The following is a 16,796-nucleotide window of genomic DNA, read 5'->3' on the forward strand; positions in this document are numbered from 1 at the left end:
CTTGATGACAGTTGAGATTTCTTATGCACTTGAGTATCTGAGTGGCATGACCAATGCAGTGAGAAGTTATAATCTAATGCAGTCATAAGTATTCTGTTCAGAGCATCCTCCATATGTTAATTATTAATAATATAGTTATGAGAAAAGTTCCTGTTCCAGCTCTCTGTTAAATAGGATTTACACAGCCATCTGGTGTTCTGTTTAATTCTTCTGATTTTTTTTATTTTATTTTCAAACCCAATTTGTGTGTCTTACTGTTAATTAAATTAAAACTCGTGAAAGAGAGAGGTACTCTGGCTTTGTGGTGGGTATGAACTGAGCTGCTGAGAAAACAGAGGTGGGCACTCAACATTTTCAATTAAAAGAATACAGAAATGATCATTCTGCCATTGGAAAAGAAGGAAAATGAATGTCACCTCCTACAGTGAAGCAACTGCTTTACACCTAAAGGCAAATGTTGACATATAAGTGTTCTGCCAACATTAAAGGGAGAAAAGAAAGGATTATAGAGGTACAGACTGAGGACAGAAAATATGAAGGGCTCTGTACAGCTGATATACAGCAGAAAAACAGTTTTGTTGTGAGACTTCATTTTCTCACTATTGGCTACCCAAAGGTATCCTCAGCCTCTGTACCTATCCCTCCCAAGGGTAGAAATCACACTCTGGCTTAGCCAGAAATGAGTTCATACAGAGAGAAAAGCTGTGTTACCTTTCTATTTCCATTCTCTGGCGAAAACCAAAATGATTTGATTGTTTCAAGCCAAGAAAAAACCACATTTGTTATAAATTTTTCAGTCAGGAAGACAGGGTAAACTTCCAGGTGTTGTAAGACTGAGTGAGGAGCAGCCAAAGGTATCTGTGGCTCATGAAGCTCATGATCGTTGGGACCAAGAAGTTCAATTTAGCAACTCAAGCCACTTTTGATTATAATCCACCAAAACCACCCAACCTAAATCATTCCTGTCCCACCTTAATGCTGCTTTTTATTTTGCCATTTCTTTGAGCAGGTGCTGAACTCCACTACAGCATTTGCTCTGTGAGGGTTCCCCAGCCCTGTCCTGCAGTAACCAAGCTAACACTTGGATACAGCCTGGATGCTCTTCCTGCACCAAACTTTTCTCCTCCATTTGCCCCATTCCCTGCACAGCTGGAAGAGAAAGAAATCTGTGCTGGACTGGAGTATGCAAGTGCAAAACTTTGTTAAATAATATCAGGAGAGGCAATGGTAAATTTGTAACACTCCCATAACATGGGCTGAACGTTAAATTACTGGAAAGAATCCAGGACTCAGTAAATGTTTCAATGTTTGAAAATTATTTGTTTGGTTCTTGACAAACTGTTCCTATTTTAATAACTTTCAAGGAATCATGAATCATTAAAACAGCTAATCTGAAGGGAGAAATGACTTTGGGAAACTTGAATAGAGGACATTTGAGTGAACTTTTCCAAGAATCCTGGGGTACAAATAGTGTAGAGAATTACTGTAATACAGCATGTTTAAAGATCACTACTGTAATTTTAGCGTTCTCCTCACTGCAAAATATGCACAAGCTGAGTTTCTTAATTCTTCAATTATCTTTTACAGAAAGTCCTCCAGTTATATTAGAGCCTTAAACTTCTTGCCATCACCACAACTCCATGAGGGCTGTAATCTGGGCAGAGAGTGGGAGAAGCTATTAGACCAGCTGCTACTATTAAAGAAAAATACCATTCCTATACACTGTCATTGTGGTGACTGCACTGTATGAGCACAATGAAGTAATAGAAATTTAAAGGAACAAGGAAGATTTTTAAAGATTGCTCAAAGGCCTAATGAAAGTCTACAGATATAATTGCTCTCCTGCCTGATAATGGGAGCCCTTGACATCTTTCCCAGACTCTGGAAATAAAAGTGTGATCAAATAGTGACTTCCTCAGCAGCTGTAAAAATAAATTCATGGATATTAAATAATAATTTTCAATATGTTTCATTGTTCTCTGCAAATCTTCATCAAAGGAAGTCTAATGCAGGCACTGAGAGTACTAATAAGGAAATGTGAATTAAGAAGGTAGTGGTAGAAATAGATTTTTTAAACACCCTCCCATCAGATATTTATATGCATTGAGGAGGTTCTCACTCAGTCATCTCTTCTCAAGACTGAACAGGCCCAGCTCCCTCAGCCTGTCCTCATAAAGGAGATGCTCCAGCTCCCTAATTACCTTTGTTGGCCACTGCTGGACCCACTACAGGAGCTCCATGTCTCTGAGGAACACACAGTTGGACATAATCTAGTCCTTATGAGTCATTAGCTTTGAAAAAGTGACTTGAAATTTACAGAATCTGTCCAAGAATTGGTTTGTTAAATATGTCTAATATTTCACTCTCACTCCTCTCTATTATAGTATTTTCTTAAAATGGAAATGGATTTCAAAGCACAGGATTTGTGTACATAAACCTAAATATCTCTCAACTAAAGAAAAAATTTGCACCTGAGATGCATTTCCTCTTAAGGGAATCATGACTGTGTTGCCATAACACAATGTCTTTGTGCAGTAAGTGTGATAAATATCAGTCTATTATCATGCCATTGCCAATAACCAAAGCCATTTATCTGAAATCTCTGCCTCCCACAAATGGAACTATCCACTTTTGAGTCAGCAGTTAAATACTCAATATAGACACATACTGCCTGCTGAAAAGAATCTGTTGAAAAGTGCTAACTGGAGAGTCAACATGAGGCTGATGAATGCTCATATTTAAATTCTGTAATTAATTTAACAGTCAGCATTGGTGAGCAACAAGTTGCTGTGATCCAGAATGGATGCTCTGCTTTCCTGGGTGTAGGAAGGTATTTATACATAAAAAGATCAACTGTGCATGACCTCCCATCGTTGCTTTAGGTCAGTGTTCATGCATTACACAAAGCCACACATATATACAGGGTAAGAAATGGAGGAATGTTCCTCTGAAACCAACTAAGCCAGGATGGATGTGCCCAAAGCATTACAGTAACTCTGTCTCACATTAGCACTGGCTAATGGTCTTTGTATCTAAAGGATGACACAAATATTTAGAAGAATAAATGAGCAAAATAATGTGTGAGACTTCACACACTGAGAAGTCTTGAGGTTATAACCAACATCCTGGTGATTCTCAGGGCATGGATCACTGGAGACTGTTCTTTGATTAGATGCTGAGTCTTTTAGATTAGTTCATTTTTTGAAAGAGCAGCACAGCAAGTTTGACCTCTGTTACCAAAGCAACAGCTTCAATAACTAAACTTGACTCAGCTTGTTGAAAGACATCTAACTAAGAGTGAACTGAGATGTTCTGCTCAGGTTTGGTGATGGAACAATGCAGACACACAGTATCCTAGGAGAAAATATTTGGCTCCATAATATGTGCTCCTGCATGAAGACATTTCATTTCAAACAGGAGTTTTAAGATTCTCTCTAATTAATGGCTTTCATAACAGGAAAAGACCTTCTGCAGCCAGCACAGCAGCACAGTCAAGAGGCAAAATGAAGCAGGTGGTGGGTTTGGGAGGGGAAAGAGAGAACAGATGTTAGCTCAAAAATTTGGAACGCTCTTCAAGTCCTGTAGCAGGAGCCCAGTTTCCATCAATGCATATTGTAGGAGGAATTAATTGGGACCACCCAGGCCTAGAATTTGCCAGAATAAAATTTTCCATCCACAGAATATACTTCTGTAAAACTGAATACTTGTTTAAAATACTTCTAGAAGTATTTTCTTTCACTTTGCAAATAACCTTCTCTGTATTAAAAGATGGGAGAAAATGCAAATCAAGCCACAAAATGCTAAAAAATCTAGGAATAGCCCTGGTCCCACTGAAATCTCTCTTTCATTTATTATTGTCAGGTGACATCAAGCAAGCATCATTTAGATGTGAGGAGGTGTTCACTAGGGATCCAAGGGAATTGCTTACCTTTTTGACCTCGTATTTAATAGCAAGTTTGATCCTGCTCAGACTTGGTCGGTAGTGCTCAGGGTACAAATGTATGTTCACATCTCCATTAAGAATAGCCTCTACTTCTTCAGTGTCTCTGCACAGGTCCAGCACTCCAACAACAAAGTCCTTGCATTGCATAGATAACTTCCTATAGTCGTTCTAAGGAAAACAGAGAAAACCGAATTATTTTATAGTATATTTGAAAGCACGTTGCAAATAATCAAATGAAAAAAGGAGAGAGAACAATTGTGAGCAAGATTACTTCTGTGAAAGAACTGTAAGAAAGCATTTGATTTCACCCAGGATGTTGCTAGCTTTTCACAAATATGCATAAACTCCTCCAGACTTAATTAGTGATGTTTCTATCAGCAGCATTGTTTGCATTACAATACAACGAGCTTTACAGAACAACATGTAAATAATTTCTAAGGACATTTTGATTGTAAGCAATCACTTGATCTCTCCTCTCTGTGTGGCAGAGCTCTAGGAATGTAAAATTATGGCCAAAAATGGTCCTACTAACTGGCTACAATATACAGTAAATTGTTCCATTTAGATTCTTTCCTAGCAATCCCATCTTTGGTAACTTTCAAAAAGTTTCAGCCTGGTACAGAGAGTTGGAACATCACACACAGATATGTTCAAATGAATTATAAAGTTGTGATACTAATTTCAGTCTCAAATTTATTACCTTAGAATTTGGTTAAACAGTCCTCAAAAAGCATCCAGAGGATCATTTTGTCATAACACCCCTCCAGGAAATGGGACTTCAGAAACTCAAAACTATTTCCTTTGAAATAATTCACCTTACAAACCCAAATTGCACTTATGAGAAAAGAGATAGCATGTAGCTGAATTGACAGAGAGTTAGAAGAACAATTTCACTGCCTTAAATTTAATTGTGATTGATTTTCACATGCTCACATGTAAAAAAATGAGGAAAATGCCACCATCTGAGTAAAAGTCATAAATTAGAACACAAGTCTACTATTAATATCGTAACAACATGGTGATATTAAAGACTGGATGCTACAAATACAAATAATAAGCATAAGACAAGCTCTTACTGACTTGTGAGATCTTTTCAAATTAGGTTTGATGAGTTAATTAAATTCAGCAGCTTATCTAATTAAGCCAGCAGCCAAAAAAAGATGTTAGTTATACCTGGCTTTGACAAAATGGTAAGGACAACCTAACTTTGTGCTTCTGTATTTTCTAAATTGTTAATTCTACAATTTATACCTAGCAACATATTAGCCTTCCTTGTTAGACAAAGATCTCAAAGCAGTGTACAAACATTCATTAATTAGAACAGTACTGTCTAAAGTAGGATTTTATTAGAGGTGGCTAAACTTCTTCAGGCAGTTTTTCCCCTGCAGATCTGGGGTGATCTTGATAATGAAATTTTCAAAAAAGTTGGTTTAATGACTTTGTCATAGGTTTGAGGCTGGTTCTACTCTGTGTGTGTCCCAACTTTGCTAACCAAACTTACCATACTTTGTAAGCTGAAGACTGGGAAGAGCTGTTTCAGTCAGCACAGAAGAACTGAATAGGTACAGGGAAGCAGAAAACCCTTCAGGGCTGGAACTAGGACATTCTTGCAGAAAAGAGCACATTCCCTTTGTGGTCAGTGTTTAGGAGAAGAGGCTGAGAAGGAGAGCTGGGGATAATAGGTATTTTGATGCCGAGACCTTCTGCAAGTTGACTTGTGTGTTTCCAACCTCTTCTTTACCAAGAAGGTTGAAACCTTGGTTCCCCTTTTTTATCCTTGAGTGCTGTAATCAGCCCACACATCCTAATTGGGTTGTTAATGGTGATCAGCAAAACCTGCAAATCTACATTAAAAGGAAACCTAAAAGAGCAACAAGTAGATCTTTATCTGGGTGAATGCCCTGTTGCAGAAATTGGGCCACCACGACTTCTGTAAATGTGCCAAGTGAGTGCACTAAGATTTAAGATTCCCTTACAGCTCAGGCAGAAAATGATGGTACATTTGCATCTAAATCTAGTACCTGAGCATTTTGTGGAGACAGGGTTTGTAGAGTGAATGTTTTCAAATCTGGGGTGAAGCAAGGTCTGAAATGTAAATGAAAGACAGATTGTACTTTATGGCTTCAAAGCACTCCCCACTAAATCAATTCCATGCTTTAATCTTCTCTACACCAAGATGAATTTCAATAAAGAGAAAGCTTGGCCTGTTCACTGAGAGAAGAGATGCCCAAACAAAAATATCAGCCTGAAAATAACGACAGGAATTAGGAAGGACAGAAAATAGAGATAGATCTGAAAATAGAAGTAAGCTGGGAATGAAAAGCCTAGCTGCCAGAGGTGATGGAGATCCTTAATTAGCCCAGCAGGTCTAAAAAAAAACAAAGGTGAGAACTCTGCTGAGCTTTAATACCTTTGTCTATGTACTGTTTGCAAAGTTTACAACTTATCTCTTCGCCAGCACATTTTAGGTAATTCTCATCACTACTTTCACATCATCTTAATAACTAGTGTGTATTATTTTCCCTCTTCTGCTTTCTTAAAGGAAAGTTAACAACTAGGAAAATGCTTCTAAAGCAACTGTAAATGGCAGACATCCAGCTGGCAAACTCCATCAAGTCCCAATTTTATTCACATCTCCAAGCCTAATGTTTTTACTGGTTCTGTACATTTTCTGAGACTATGAGTGTTTTCCTGATTCAAAGTTATTTACTCCGTTTTTTAACTATACACAAGCAGCCATACAATCTGCCCAAGGTACAGGCTGTAGAAAGAATAAACTAAACTAAACGAAACTAAAATACAGTGCCTTTTATCAATCCTGCAGCCAGGCAGGAGAGCAGCTTACTGCTCTCAGGAGACTGCTCATGTGTTAAGACAAGCCTCAATGATCACTGAACCTGCTGTGTCTTCTGATGATCCCTTTGACAAAAGCATCTGTCATCTTTGCTCTGCCTTCCTTAATGCTCACAGTCAGCACAGAAAATCCTGATCATCCTGACCGGGAGAACAGAGCCACTCAATGACTCTCATCACCTCGATGGATTTCTCCCTTCAAGCACACGTTATTGGCTGTATCTCCTAAAATCCTGAGGTTAGCAGAGGACTGACAGCCAAGCTTCTCTGATCCTGCCTTGCAAAGTGTAGTTTTGGTGACGCAAGCAGAAATCATGTACCTGCATAGAAAACACTGAATTGCAAGTTATGACGCACAGTCAAAATCTCAAGGAAGGCAAGAAGATTTATTTACAAGCAGTATTCAAGCTCTATCGGCGTATGTGGCAGCACCGTGCAAATTGTCTGTATTTCACTCATTTGGAAGCATCTGAGGTCCTGCATTCCCTGCTGGGATGGTGATGGAGTTCAACTTTGGCATAGCACAGGAGGCTGCAAGCCCAAGGCAAAGGTTAGCAAGGGAAGAGAGGAAGGGATGAAGAACCAGGACACATTTATAGATATTTCCAGATACTGGTGACCAGTGACAGGACCTGAGAGAATGGCATGAAGCTGTATGAGGGGAGGTTTAGGCTAGATATTAGAAAAAAGTTCTTCACCCAGAGGGTGGTTGGGCACTGGGAGAGGTTCCCCAGGACAGTGGTCATGGCCCCAAGCCTAACAGGGTTCAAGGAGTGTTTGGACAAGCTCTGAGGTGGGATTCTTGGGACTGTTCTGTGCAGGGCCAGGAGTTGGACTATGATGCTCCTAGTGGTTCCCTTCCAACTCACAATATTCTGTGATTCTTTGTGCTCCATGTTATGCCAAGGTGTTTGAAGATCAGAGCCCTGAGGATCTCTGTGACTCTGCCAGGATAGATTGGGGCAGACAGCCACTGTGTCCTGGAGTGCAAAGGGACAGTCCCCACCTCACCACTGCCCTGCCAGCCAGGTTTGACCCCTAAACCAGGCACTTTGTGACCCTCCCAGTCTAAAATCTTTTGAGGAGAACCATCCTGGCTGCAAACCTGGACAGGCAGTGAGCTTCAGACAACTCAGGCCTGGAGACACATAATTCAGCTCAGCCCTCTCAGCAGTGCTGCAAAACCAGACACAGGCAATGACAATAACCCAAAGCCTTCCTGAGTACCCCAATTAACTACCACACTCGAGCAGTCTGAGGATTATGAGGTTCATAAAACAGATGGATCTTTACAGTAATGAAAACTGCAAATCACCCAAGGGATGCTGAGGCCTTGTCCTGACAGGCCTAGCTCTGTCAGGCCTCAGGGAGGAAGATGAAGGATACAACTAAGTACACAAGAGACCCAGTCTGCTTCAAATGACACATGGAACAGAATTTTATTTCCAAGAGAGGCAATGAGCAGAGAAGGATCAGGATAATGCCTGAGAATGTTACGATATCATTTGAAAAAAACCCTAGAACGTAATAAAAGGATTCCAAATTAGTCATTTCCTGCTTCTTCTAACACTGTTGTGCATGTGGAGTTAAAAATGTCTAATTTTGCTGTTTTGAAAAGGCTGATGGTACTTGTCATTCACTGCAATTTCTCCTAGTACCCTATTATTATCTGTTGATTATGTTCTAAATGAACTCTGTCATGTCTCCACATCTGTTCAAAACGAACCAGATTTTTTTCAGCAAAGGGCAGTTTCAGGTCAGAGTGATGGAGTTTGAGTAAAAAGTTAAGTGAAACGAGAAAAAGTAAGACTAGGAACCTATCTGGCATTTCTGGGTAGCATGAAATTTGCTGTGCAAATGAAGGCTCTAGGCATGTTGCACAGAGCCTCTTTTTATGTCTCCTTGAGCTCTTGGCTCTTTGTATTTAATCTACATCACAGATACATATACAAGATGGAGAGAAATATTGCATTGCTTATATTAGCATTTGAGAAGCAGTAGCAGGGGAAAAAAATAAAAAGAAGTAATGTTATAAACATGAAAACAGAAAACTCCCCTAAATAAAAATGCTTATGGAAAGAAAACAAAGATGAGAGAAAGGAGGGAAGCAGAAAGCAGAAATATTGCATGCTAGATTTGAAATGAAATTGCTAACTAGACCATCATGTCAAATATTCAAAATGCTTATAAATATTTACCAACTAGATATCCCATAAAATGTGCACAATCCAGTATGGAAAAACTGTGGGACAAATTTCCTTCTGGGTATTTATACTGTCTTTGACTGGCCATATGTTTGGGAATGAAAAAAACACAAGGGCTGTGAGAGGGAAGGTGATGAGAGAAGATGCTAAGAAAGGGCCCTGCTCTGTTTCTACTCATGTAGCCTCATTATCCTCTGAAATGCACTGAGCATCCCTCCCAAAGAGCTCTGGCAACTGTGCACAGAACTGCTGACACTTTTGGATACAGCTGAGTGCATTCCCATTGTTTCCAGACTAAATGCCTACATGAACAGACTAGGCCAAGGCTGTACAGTTAATTTTCCAGAAAACACATCCAGTTGGTTTCTGTTCTCTTGCTTCTTAAGTGGCAGCACATCAGTGACTTTTCAGAGCTTTAGGTATACTGTGCCATATCTGATGGACATGTCTCAGAATTTATAGCCAAGTACTCATTTAAAACATTTCACTACTCAGGTGCACATTGCTAAGTATGTCTGGAGGTAGGAACAGATGCCCTGGTTTGTTTTTCCAACGATCCAGACCTTGACTTCTTCATCTCCAGTGAGCATAATATAATAAGCAATCTGTTCATATCCAAGAGTTCCACATTTCAAAAGTGTGTCTCTGTTGCTTTCCAAGCAATTTGGACCCTTCTAAATGGAGCCAAGATAAACATGGCAATGGTTAGTTCTCTGCCAGGCTGCAGCATGGCAGAGCAGAGAGGCCTCTAGGCAAAGGGGGAGTTTAGATCCTGTCAGGAGACACTAAGAGATGTGTCCAGTAAAAGAGCCCAAGGACGAAACCGAGTGCTGTCTGTGTTGACATTATTTTTGCCCAAAGAAGCACAGAAAACAACAGTATGATTTGATTGAGGACTAAAAATTATGGGACTTCCAATGAGCCATGAAAATAACATCCCTTTCATCATTACAAGGATTTCAATGGCAGTTGCACTGACTGATTTACTAGAAGAGTTTATTTTTTGGTACCTCTTTTTTTCTCCTTAGCTTTCTAGCTGCAATTCATCTCTTCATATGCACTGCAAAAACTCATCTCTGAGATATCCCTCCACCAAGGGGATAGAGCAGTAAGAAATCAATCAAACCACTGACTTTGGATTTCACCTTACACTTATTGACTGCTAGATATATCAAATCCTTAAAGAAGGATGAGATGGTGTTAATGATTTCTGTGATGGAGTTAGAAAACCACTTAAAATTTGTTACTGTGCTTTTACAGCATCATTTGCAGGTCCAGGCATGTGTGTAATCTTCAGTAATAACATTCCAAGAGTTTTAAAGTGGGAACTGTCAAAAGCAGCATAGAGGACAGGTTTGCACCTCCCTGGTTTGTTTCTACTCTTGCACTGTAGCGTTTTTATCCTCTAGCTCATGGATCCACCAACTCTACCAATAATTTCTTCTGCGAAATTACTCATTTTTTGTGATAAATGCAGCTTCTGTGGGACAAAACCCAATGAATAAATTTTGGAAGCTCTTTCCATCAATAAAAACATTGGAAAAGGCAAAATGCTTACTTTGATATCTCCTTGAAACAATTCCTTAAAATGTTTTTGTTTTCTTTTCTTTTTCTTTTAAATCTAAAATTAATGGATGGATAATCTGGGGAATTAAAACCAGGAATCCATGCAAGTTCAGGAGTTAGACTGAACAAAATTCCTGACTCTTTAACCAGTGTTTCAGATTCCCTAGCATAAGAAATTTGAGAATCAGTCCACTCTCAACTTCTCAGGTTACTTATATTGATTTGTTTTCACTATTTGAAACTTCAAATAAGTTTCCTGTACTTGTGAACTCTCTGCACTGAAATTAATGGATCACTTGGCTGATCTAAAGTTCTCACCCTGAATGGAGTACAATCTTTTTTTAAAACCTGCCTAAGAAGTTTCTAGAAGAACACCTCCATCTCCTCCACTCCTTTCCCACAATGTCACCTTCAGCCTGAGAGTTACCATTACTGAGCATCACTTGTGTGCAGAAACATCAGTGCTATTCAGCAGAGAACCAACACCCTAGTCCAAGTCTCTGAAGATAGTTAATTAACCTAGAACAGAAATTATGTTGGCTGAAACGATTTTTTTTTAAATGAGAGTGTTTAAAACCTCAAGGTTGGCAGAGAAGCAAAAATGAGAGTATTTAAAACCTCAAGGTTGGCAGAGAAGCTTTTCAGCATAAGATGGCATTTGATACTTGATGCACTTCTCTGTCATATCATCTCTGCTGGTTTTCAAACACACATCCCAAATAAGCCACACACTTGATTCCTCAGCTAAGTGAAAGGTGTTTTTTTCCTGCTGGATTTTCCCAAGCTCATTTGAATGTTTATGCTGAAACACCTGTTTTCAGAAGATAAACTATCAAGTCCCTGGATGTCACATAAACAGGACTATACAGAGGTATTAGCTAAATTCTCAGACTTGCAAAATGAAGGCAATACACACATTTGGTGAAGGAGAGGGTCTGTTTCCCTGTGTCCTGTCAACAGCTTCTCTTTATTAAATGCAAACTACATTTTTTCAAAAGATATTCTGCTAATTTTCTTGAGGAAGAAGAATTTAGGATCTGTTCACATCAGCATTAAAATCAAGTTCATGATGATGCAGTACAAGACTCCACATTCCTCTCCATATTTTTCAAATATTTGCTTGCTCCTGTGTGGGGACATGACACTGAGGAACAATTTTTCTTACTTTTAAAAGTGAAAATTCCCCTTGCATTAGGGGAACATTTATTTCAGCCTTACTTCTATTGTCATGCAGAAGGAATCCCCTTTTTACTCCAGGTGTGTTTCACAAGGGCAGGGGTAGGAGTGAATTTTGGCAGCACATGCATATCAGGAGAAAGACTTCTCCTAAATCCATCCTGAAAGTGACTGCTGGCTGAACTGTGAGCCACCATGCAAATTATATTGATAATTCAAATAACCATTTGTCTTCCAGGTCTCAAATAGCCAACTACCACAGTTCTCAATGTCCAGCAAGAACAACTCCTTATAAAACTAGTTACAGGCATCACAGTGGATGAAATTTGGGTCCCCACAGCACATAAGAAGCGACCAAGAACTTCAGAAAAATGTGAGACCTGACACAGAGCACTCTTGACCATATGGACATCATCCTCTCTCTAAGAAGAGCAGGTTTGAATTCATGCTGCAGAACTTTCTTAAGCAGAAATATGAATATAAGAAGTGCATAATTATTTCTCTCTGCTCTGAAATGAGTTCAGATCCTAGGGCTTGGATAGTGAGAATGAAATGACACAGTTGGCAATGAGCTATTTCCATGATGCACTGGTGAAATTTTCCCTGCAAGAAATTATATTCCAGGAAATTGCCATTTTTGATGATGTAAATGCCAAAAACCCACAGGCACTACAGTGCCTAGCACCATTTTATGGCAAGATAAAATTGTTTGTATACCATTCCTGTTTATCCACAATTCACTGGATAATCTGCCTGGACACAGTGAGGATGAGTTCATGATAATTATCTACCACAGCAACAATTAACAACACAATAAAGGATAAACTATCTCACTTCCCATCTGTATCCTCTTTAATGTTGGTCTTGAGATCCTCAGAATGTGTTACTTCGTTTACATTCATTAATATGATATTAATTCCCTACAGTGCCTTGGATAAACATACCTGACACCGTTCTCCCATCTGCTGATCTAGTATTATTATTCTATTCAGAGCAATCATCCTAATTATTCTCATTTGTAGTTCCAGTAGATATCCCTTCCCAATGTGAAGAATGAGCAGCAGTCTTTGGAAACCAATCATCTTGTTCATAATAAACCTCCTGGCTTCGAACTATTCCCCAAACCCCAATGCTGATACTAGCTAAATGTTTGGGCATTTGGTGTTACTAATTAAACACAGTTTACCAATATTGTATTGGACTGGTATTACAGTAGTGATAGAGTTCTCTTCTGTCTGTTTTCCTCACCAAAAATTGGACTTTGGCTTTCTGAAAAATATGTTCATCTTACTGGAGCCCTCTTGACACCACTTACTGCTGAGGGGAAGAGGAAGGGGAATTGTATTACTGTGTCATTTTATATCTGTATGTGCTCCAAGAAAATTCTCTTAGGTAAATGGGGAGTGTGTAAGGGCAAGCTCAAAATCAGACAAACTACACTCATTGCAGAGGATCCAGTGATGGGGATAGAAAGGACCAACATGTATTTCCTTGCAAACCTCCAGCTGTGGGGGGCAGGAACTCTTGCTGCACTGCCATTGAGTCGATGTAACAATCTGAGTACCAGGACTCATTCTGTCTTCCACGCTCAGTGGGCAAGAAAGGAAAACACTCTGTCACTGTTAACTAAACACAGGCAACTGGCCAAATCATTCCCCCTGTTTATCACAGCACTGTGAGCAGCTGGCAGCAGAGCTGGCACAGAAACGTGAGCTGTGGTGGAGTGCAGTTCCAGGCAGTTTGGCACAGCCAAGGCAGCACCCATCTGCTGGCCACAGAGAGTCCCCTGGCACCTGGGCTGACAGCTGGAGGAACAGCGAGATGAGGCATGGAGGAGTTTGTCTCCCCTTTATTGCTTAGAGACTGGAGAGACAACAAAAAAATCTGTGGGAGAATCCAGATAATTGGGAAAGGTTGTGGTAGAGCATAAATCCTACCTAGTGATACAACTGGCAATGATTAGCTTGTTGTGGTGGATCTCTTGATCCAAGATGCAATAGGTTACTCCTCATTTGTATAAAGAGAGGAATCCATGAACTAATGGTTGGTTTTGACTTAAAATTTATCTGTATAAAAATGTGTTTGAATTGCTTAGCAGTGGTGAGGTGACTGGTGTGCTACTTCCTTATGTGAAACATTTCCTTTGCTCTCCACTTCCCATCTAGCCTGTCATCCACCTGTTGTCTCCCATTAATAATTCCAAGGGGATTCTGTGTTGTTTTATACTTTTATGGTCATGTCTGTTGCTTGTCTAAACTGGAATCCTGCTCTAGGGATGTGCAATCAAGCTGGAGGCAGAGAGCCGTAAGTTCTGCAGTTGTGATGTTGTTCATCCTTAACTGAGTGGGACTGAAAATTACTTCCCAGGGAGCTGTAAAGGGTAATAAACATTGCACTGATGGTGTGCAAACTGCCGTTGCCAAAAGTTCTACTTGTAGTAACATCACGGGAAACTAAAGTATCCCAGCTGTACTCTCTGGGAGAGTCAAATATTTCCAGGGTTGCTTCTGTCTTGCCATCTCCAAATGTCAAGTTTCCTCCTGTTGGTTTGGTTTTTTTATTTTGAGGGGAGTAAAACCCTTAAGGCATTAGCTAAAAAATTAATTTTTCTTACATTCATGCATTGTCTCTGATTCGATGTGTAGAAAGTCTTTTATCTCCTCCATTCTTTCAAAAGAGAGACATGGGTTGGTTCCCCTGGGACAATGAAGAGAACATTTTCCAGGAGAAAATATTTTCACAACTTTTGAAGAGGTTTTGTGTGTGTGTGGGTTGTTGTTTTTATTTTTTATTTTTACTGAAGTTAGCTGGGAGATTTTAACAACAACCTCACTAATTGAATAGGTTAATTAACCTTGTAGGCAATGGGTGCTATCCAATTTTGTGTGACTGCTCAGTGGCTTGTGCTGTCACTAGGGTAACAACTTCCATGAACAATGGTCTTATTTTTTCAGGTGTAGGTGGTAGATGACTGAGTTATACCCTTCACTATGAATCACAACATCTACTGCTCTGCTTTAGTGTGACTAGACACAGACAGATGCTAACATACCTTCACATGCAGAGATATAAATCTGGTTTTTTATACAACACTGCTCCAGGCATCACAGCTTTGGCACTGGTTCTACACCCCTCTGAAGAGCTTTGAAGGTTTTCTTCTCATGCAACATTTGAAAACCATTTTGCTTGGGCAATGTGCCAGGCAGAAAGTGTTTTAATCACAGAACCTAAAAAGAGCACTTACAGTTCTCAAAATCTAAAGGGTATTTCTTAATTAATAATTATTTAAAGAGAACAATACAGCAGTCACAAATTTGCTGTTTTTTCAGGGCAGAAGGGTTGTTTATATCCTTTTGCCACAGTCTCTGCTACATATCCATTCAAAGCATATCTGCAATTAATTAATTTAGCTCTCAAGACAAAGTCAGTGTAGCGTCTATTATTAGTGAATTTTCTCTGAAGAAGACTAGCATGGAGAATGAGTTCCTCAAGCACAGAGTGAGTCCCTCTCAGTGAGCCAAACACCAATTTCACTACAAGGCTTAACTATATTCTCATTCTCCCAGGCTATTTCCACCATTGCTTTTAATTTCCTCTCTTATTTTAATACCTAATTTGTTCCAACAATAATTTGAACTTCTAACAATAGGAAATTTGTTTTCCTGATTTACTGGGAGTTAATTCTTTCCTCTGTTAGGAGCTGGGTAATTGATTGTACCTGTTTATGCATTTGCTTTGCACAAGTGTAAATTGAAAAAAAAAAAAGATTTGTAGCTTCTAAATGCACATGTTTTCAAGGCAGTGGGAAAAATGGGCTTTTAGGTGAGAGGAGTTAGAAAAAGATCAATTCTTTTTTAAGATTAAAACCCATCAAAACAAATCCCTGACTCCACCTCCAAGAAAAAATAGTGTTCTCACTAAAGACTGACCTGGAAAATTCGTATCCAAAAAACAATCCCTAAGGAATAGTGACTGTTCATGTACTTATAAGTATTTATAATGGTGATACTTAATTTTTGAAAGAGACTCTAGGTAAGACTGGTAGCTGTGCAGGAGAAAATAAAAAAAATAGTCAAAACCTGAATATTTTCTGTTTACCAGACCAAATTTCTGAAGTTCCCTTCTATCTTCTCTTCATAAAACCCAGCAAAGAGAGACAAGCAAAAAATGGAAGCTGCATGAGTAAAGAGCCATATCTTAAAGCAAAAAAAATACAAGTCTTGCCTGGAAGAAAGAAAGAGAAAAGAACATAAATTCTGGAAAATTAAATGAAAAGCTAAATAAAGGCCATATAAACCCACTAAAGCCTCAGACAGCAACTCGCTGAAATGATAAATACGAGTCATAAAAAGTATTCCCAAATATATCAGAAGCTGCCAGAGAGTATATGTTGAGGCCAGAGATTATGAAGGAATTAAAGGATCACTCAAGGAAGAATGGGTCAGAGTAGAAAAATTAAGTGATTGATTTACAAGAGTGTTCGTGAGGCTAATTAGGGATGTTCCCACGACAATTTCTGGTTTTAATGGGAAATGAGTTGCAGACTCTGTCTCCCATCAGTCCTGAGAGCAAACAAATTTAAGGGTCTGTTTGTTTTGGGTAGGAAGCAGTTTCTAAGTGCAGCCTTGCTGGTTTACAGCCTGATGGCTTTCAAGATTTTTCTCTTTCTAAGACCACTGTTATCCTCCATACTCACAAATTATTTCCCCTTCCTACTCTTTTGCTTCTTAGTGTTTTCTGCCTTTTCCTGTTTTTTATCACTCCATTCAAAAAGCAGCAGTCTAATAATGATTTTTTTTTTTTTTTTTTTTTTAATTCTGTGCAGCATGGAACCAGAAATACCAAGAAAATGAGCAAGGTCATTTCTCTTAAGAAGTTCAAGTTAAGCACATCCTGTGATGCTAACAATTTAGGTAGAAGAAAAGTTGGAGCTGACTTACTGGGGCAAGATCATCCCTAACACTTACAAATCATTGAGTCTCCAGGGCTGTTTTGCCACTCTTTCAGCATCATGAGAATTTAGGGATTTGGGCCTCAGCTGTTTTGCATTCCTG

The 16,796-nt window shown here is 39.2% G+C and overlaps 1 protein-coding gene across 1 annotated transcript in view; it reads right to left on the bottom strand.

The window, feature by feature from the left end:
- Positions 1 to 3,928: 3,928 nt before the first annotated feature.
- The window catches only part of LOC103812132 (short transient receptor potential channel 7-like), a gene marked incomplete at its 3' end in the record, with an annotated part of 18,948 nt that continues 6,080 nt past the window's right edge, over positions 3,929 to 16,796 (bottom strand). Inside the window, exon 2 of the mRNA XM_009085142.1 lies at positions 3,929 to 4,111. Within this exon, the coding sequence (XP_009083390.1) occupies positions 3,929 to 4,111 (183 nt within the window). The remainder of the gene's footprint in view (positions 4,112 to 16,796) is intronic.

Source organism: Acanthisitta chloris, unplaced genomic scaffold, assembly GCF_000695815.1.
Source record: "Acanthisitta chloris isolate BGI_N310 unplaced genomic scaffold, ASM69581v1 scaffold2182, whole genome shotgun sequence".
NCBI lineage: Eukaryota > Metazoa > Chordata > Aves > Passeriformes > Acanthisittidae > Acanthisitta > Acanthisitta chloris.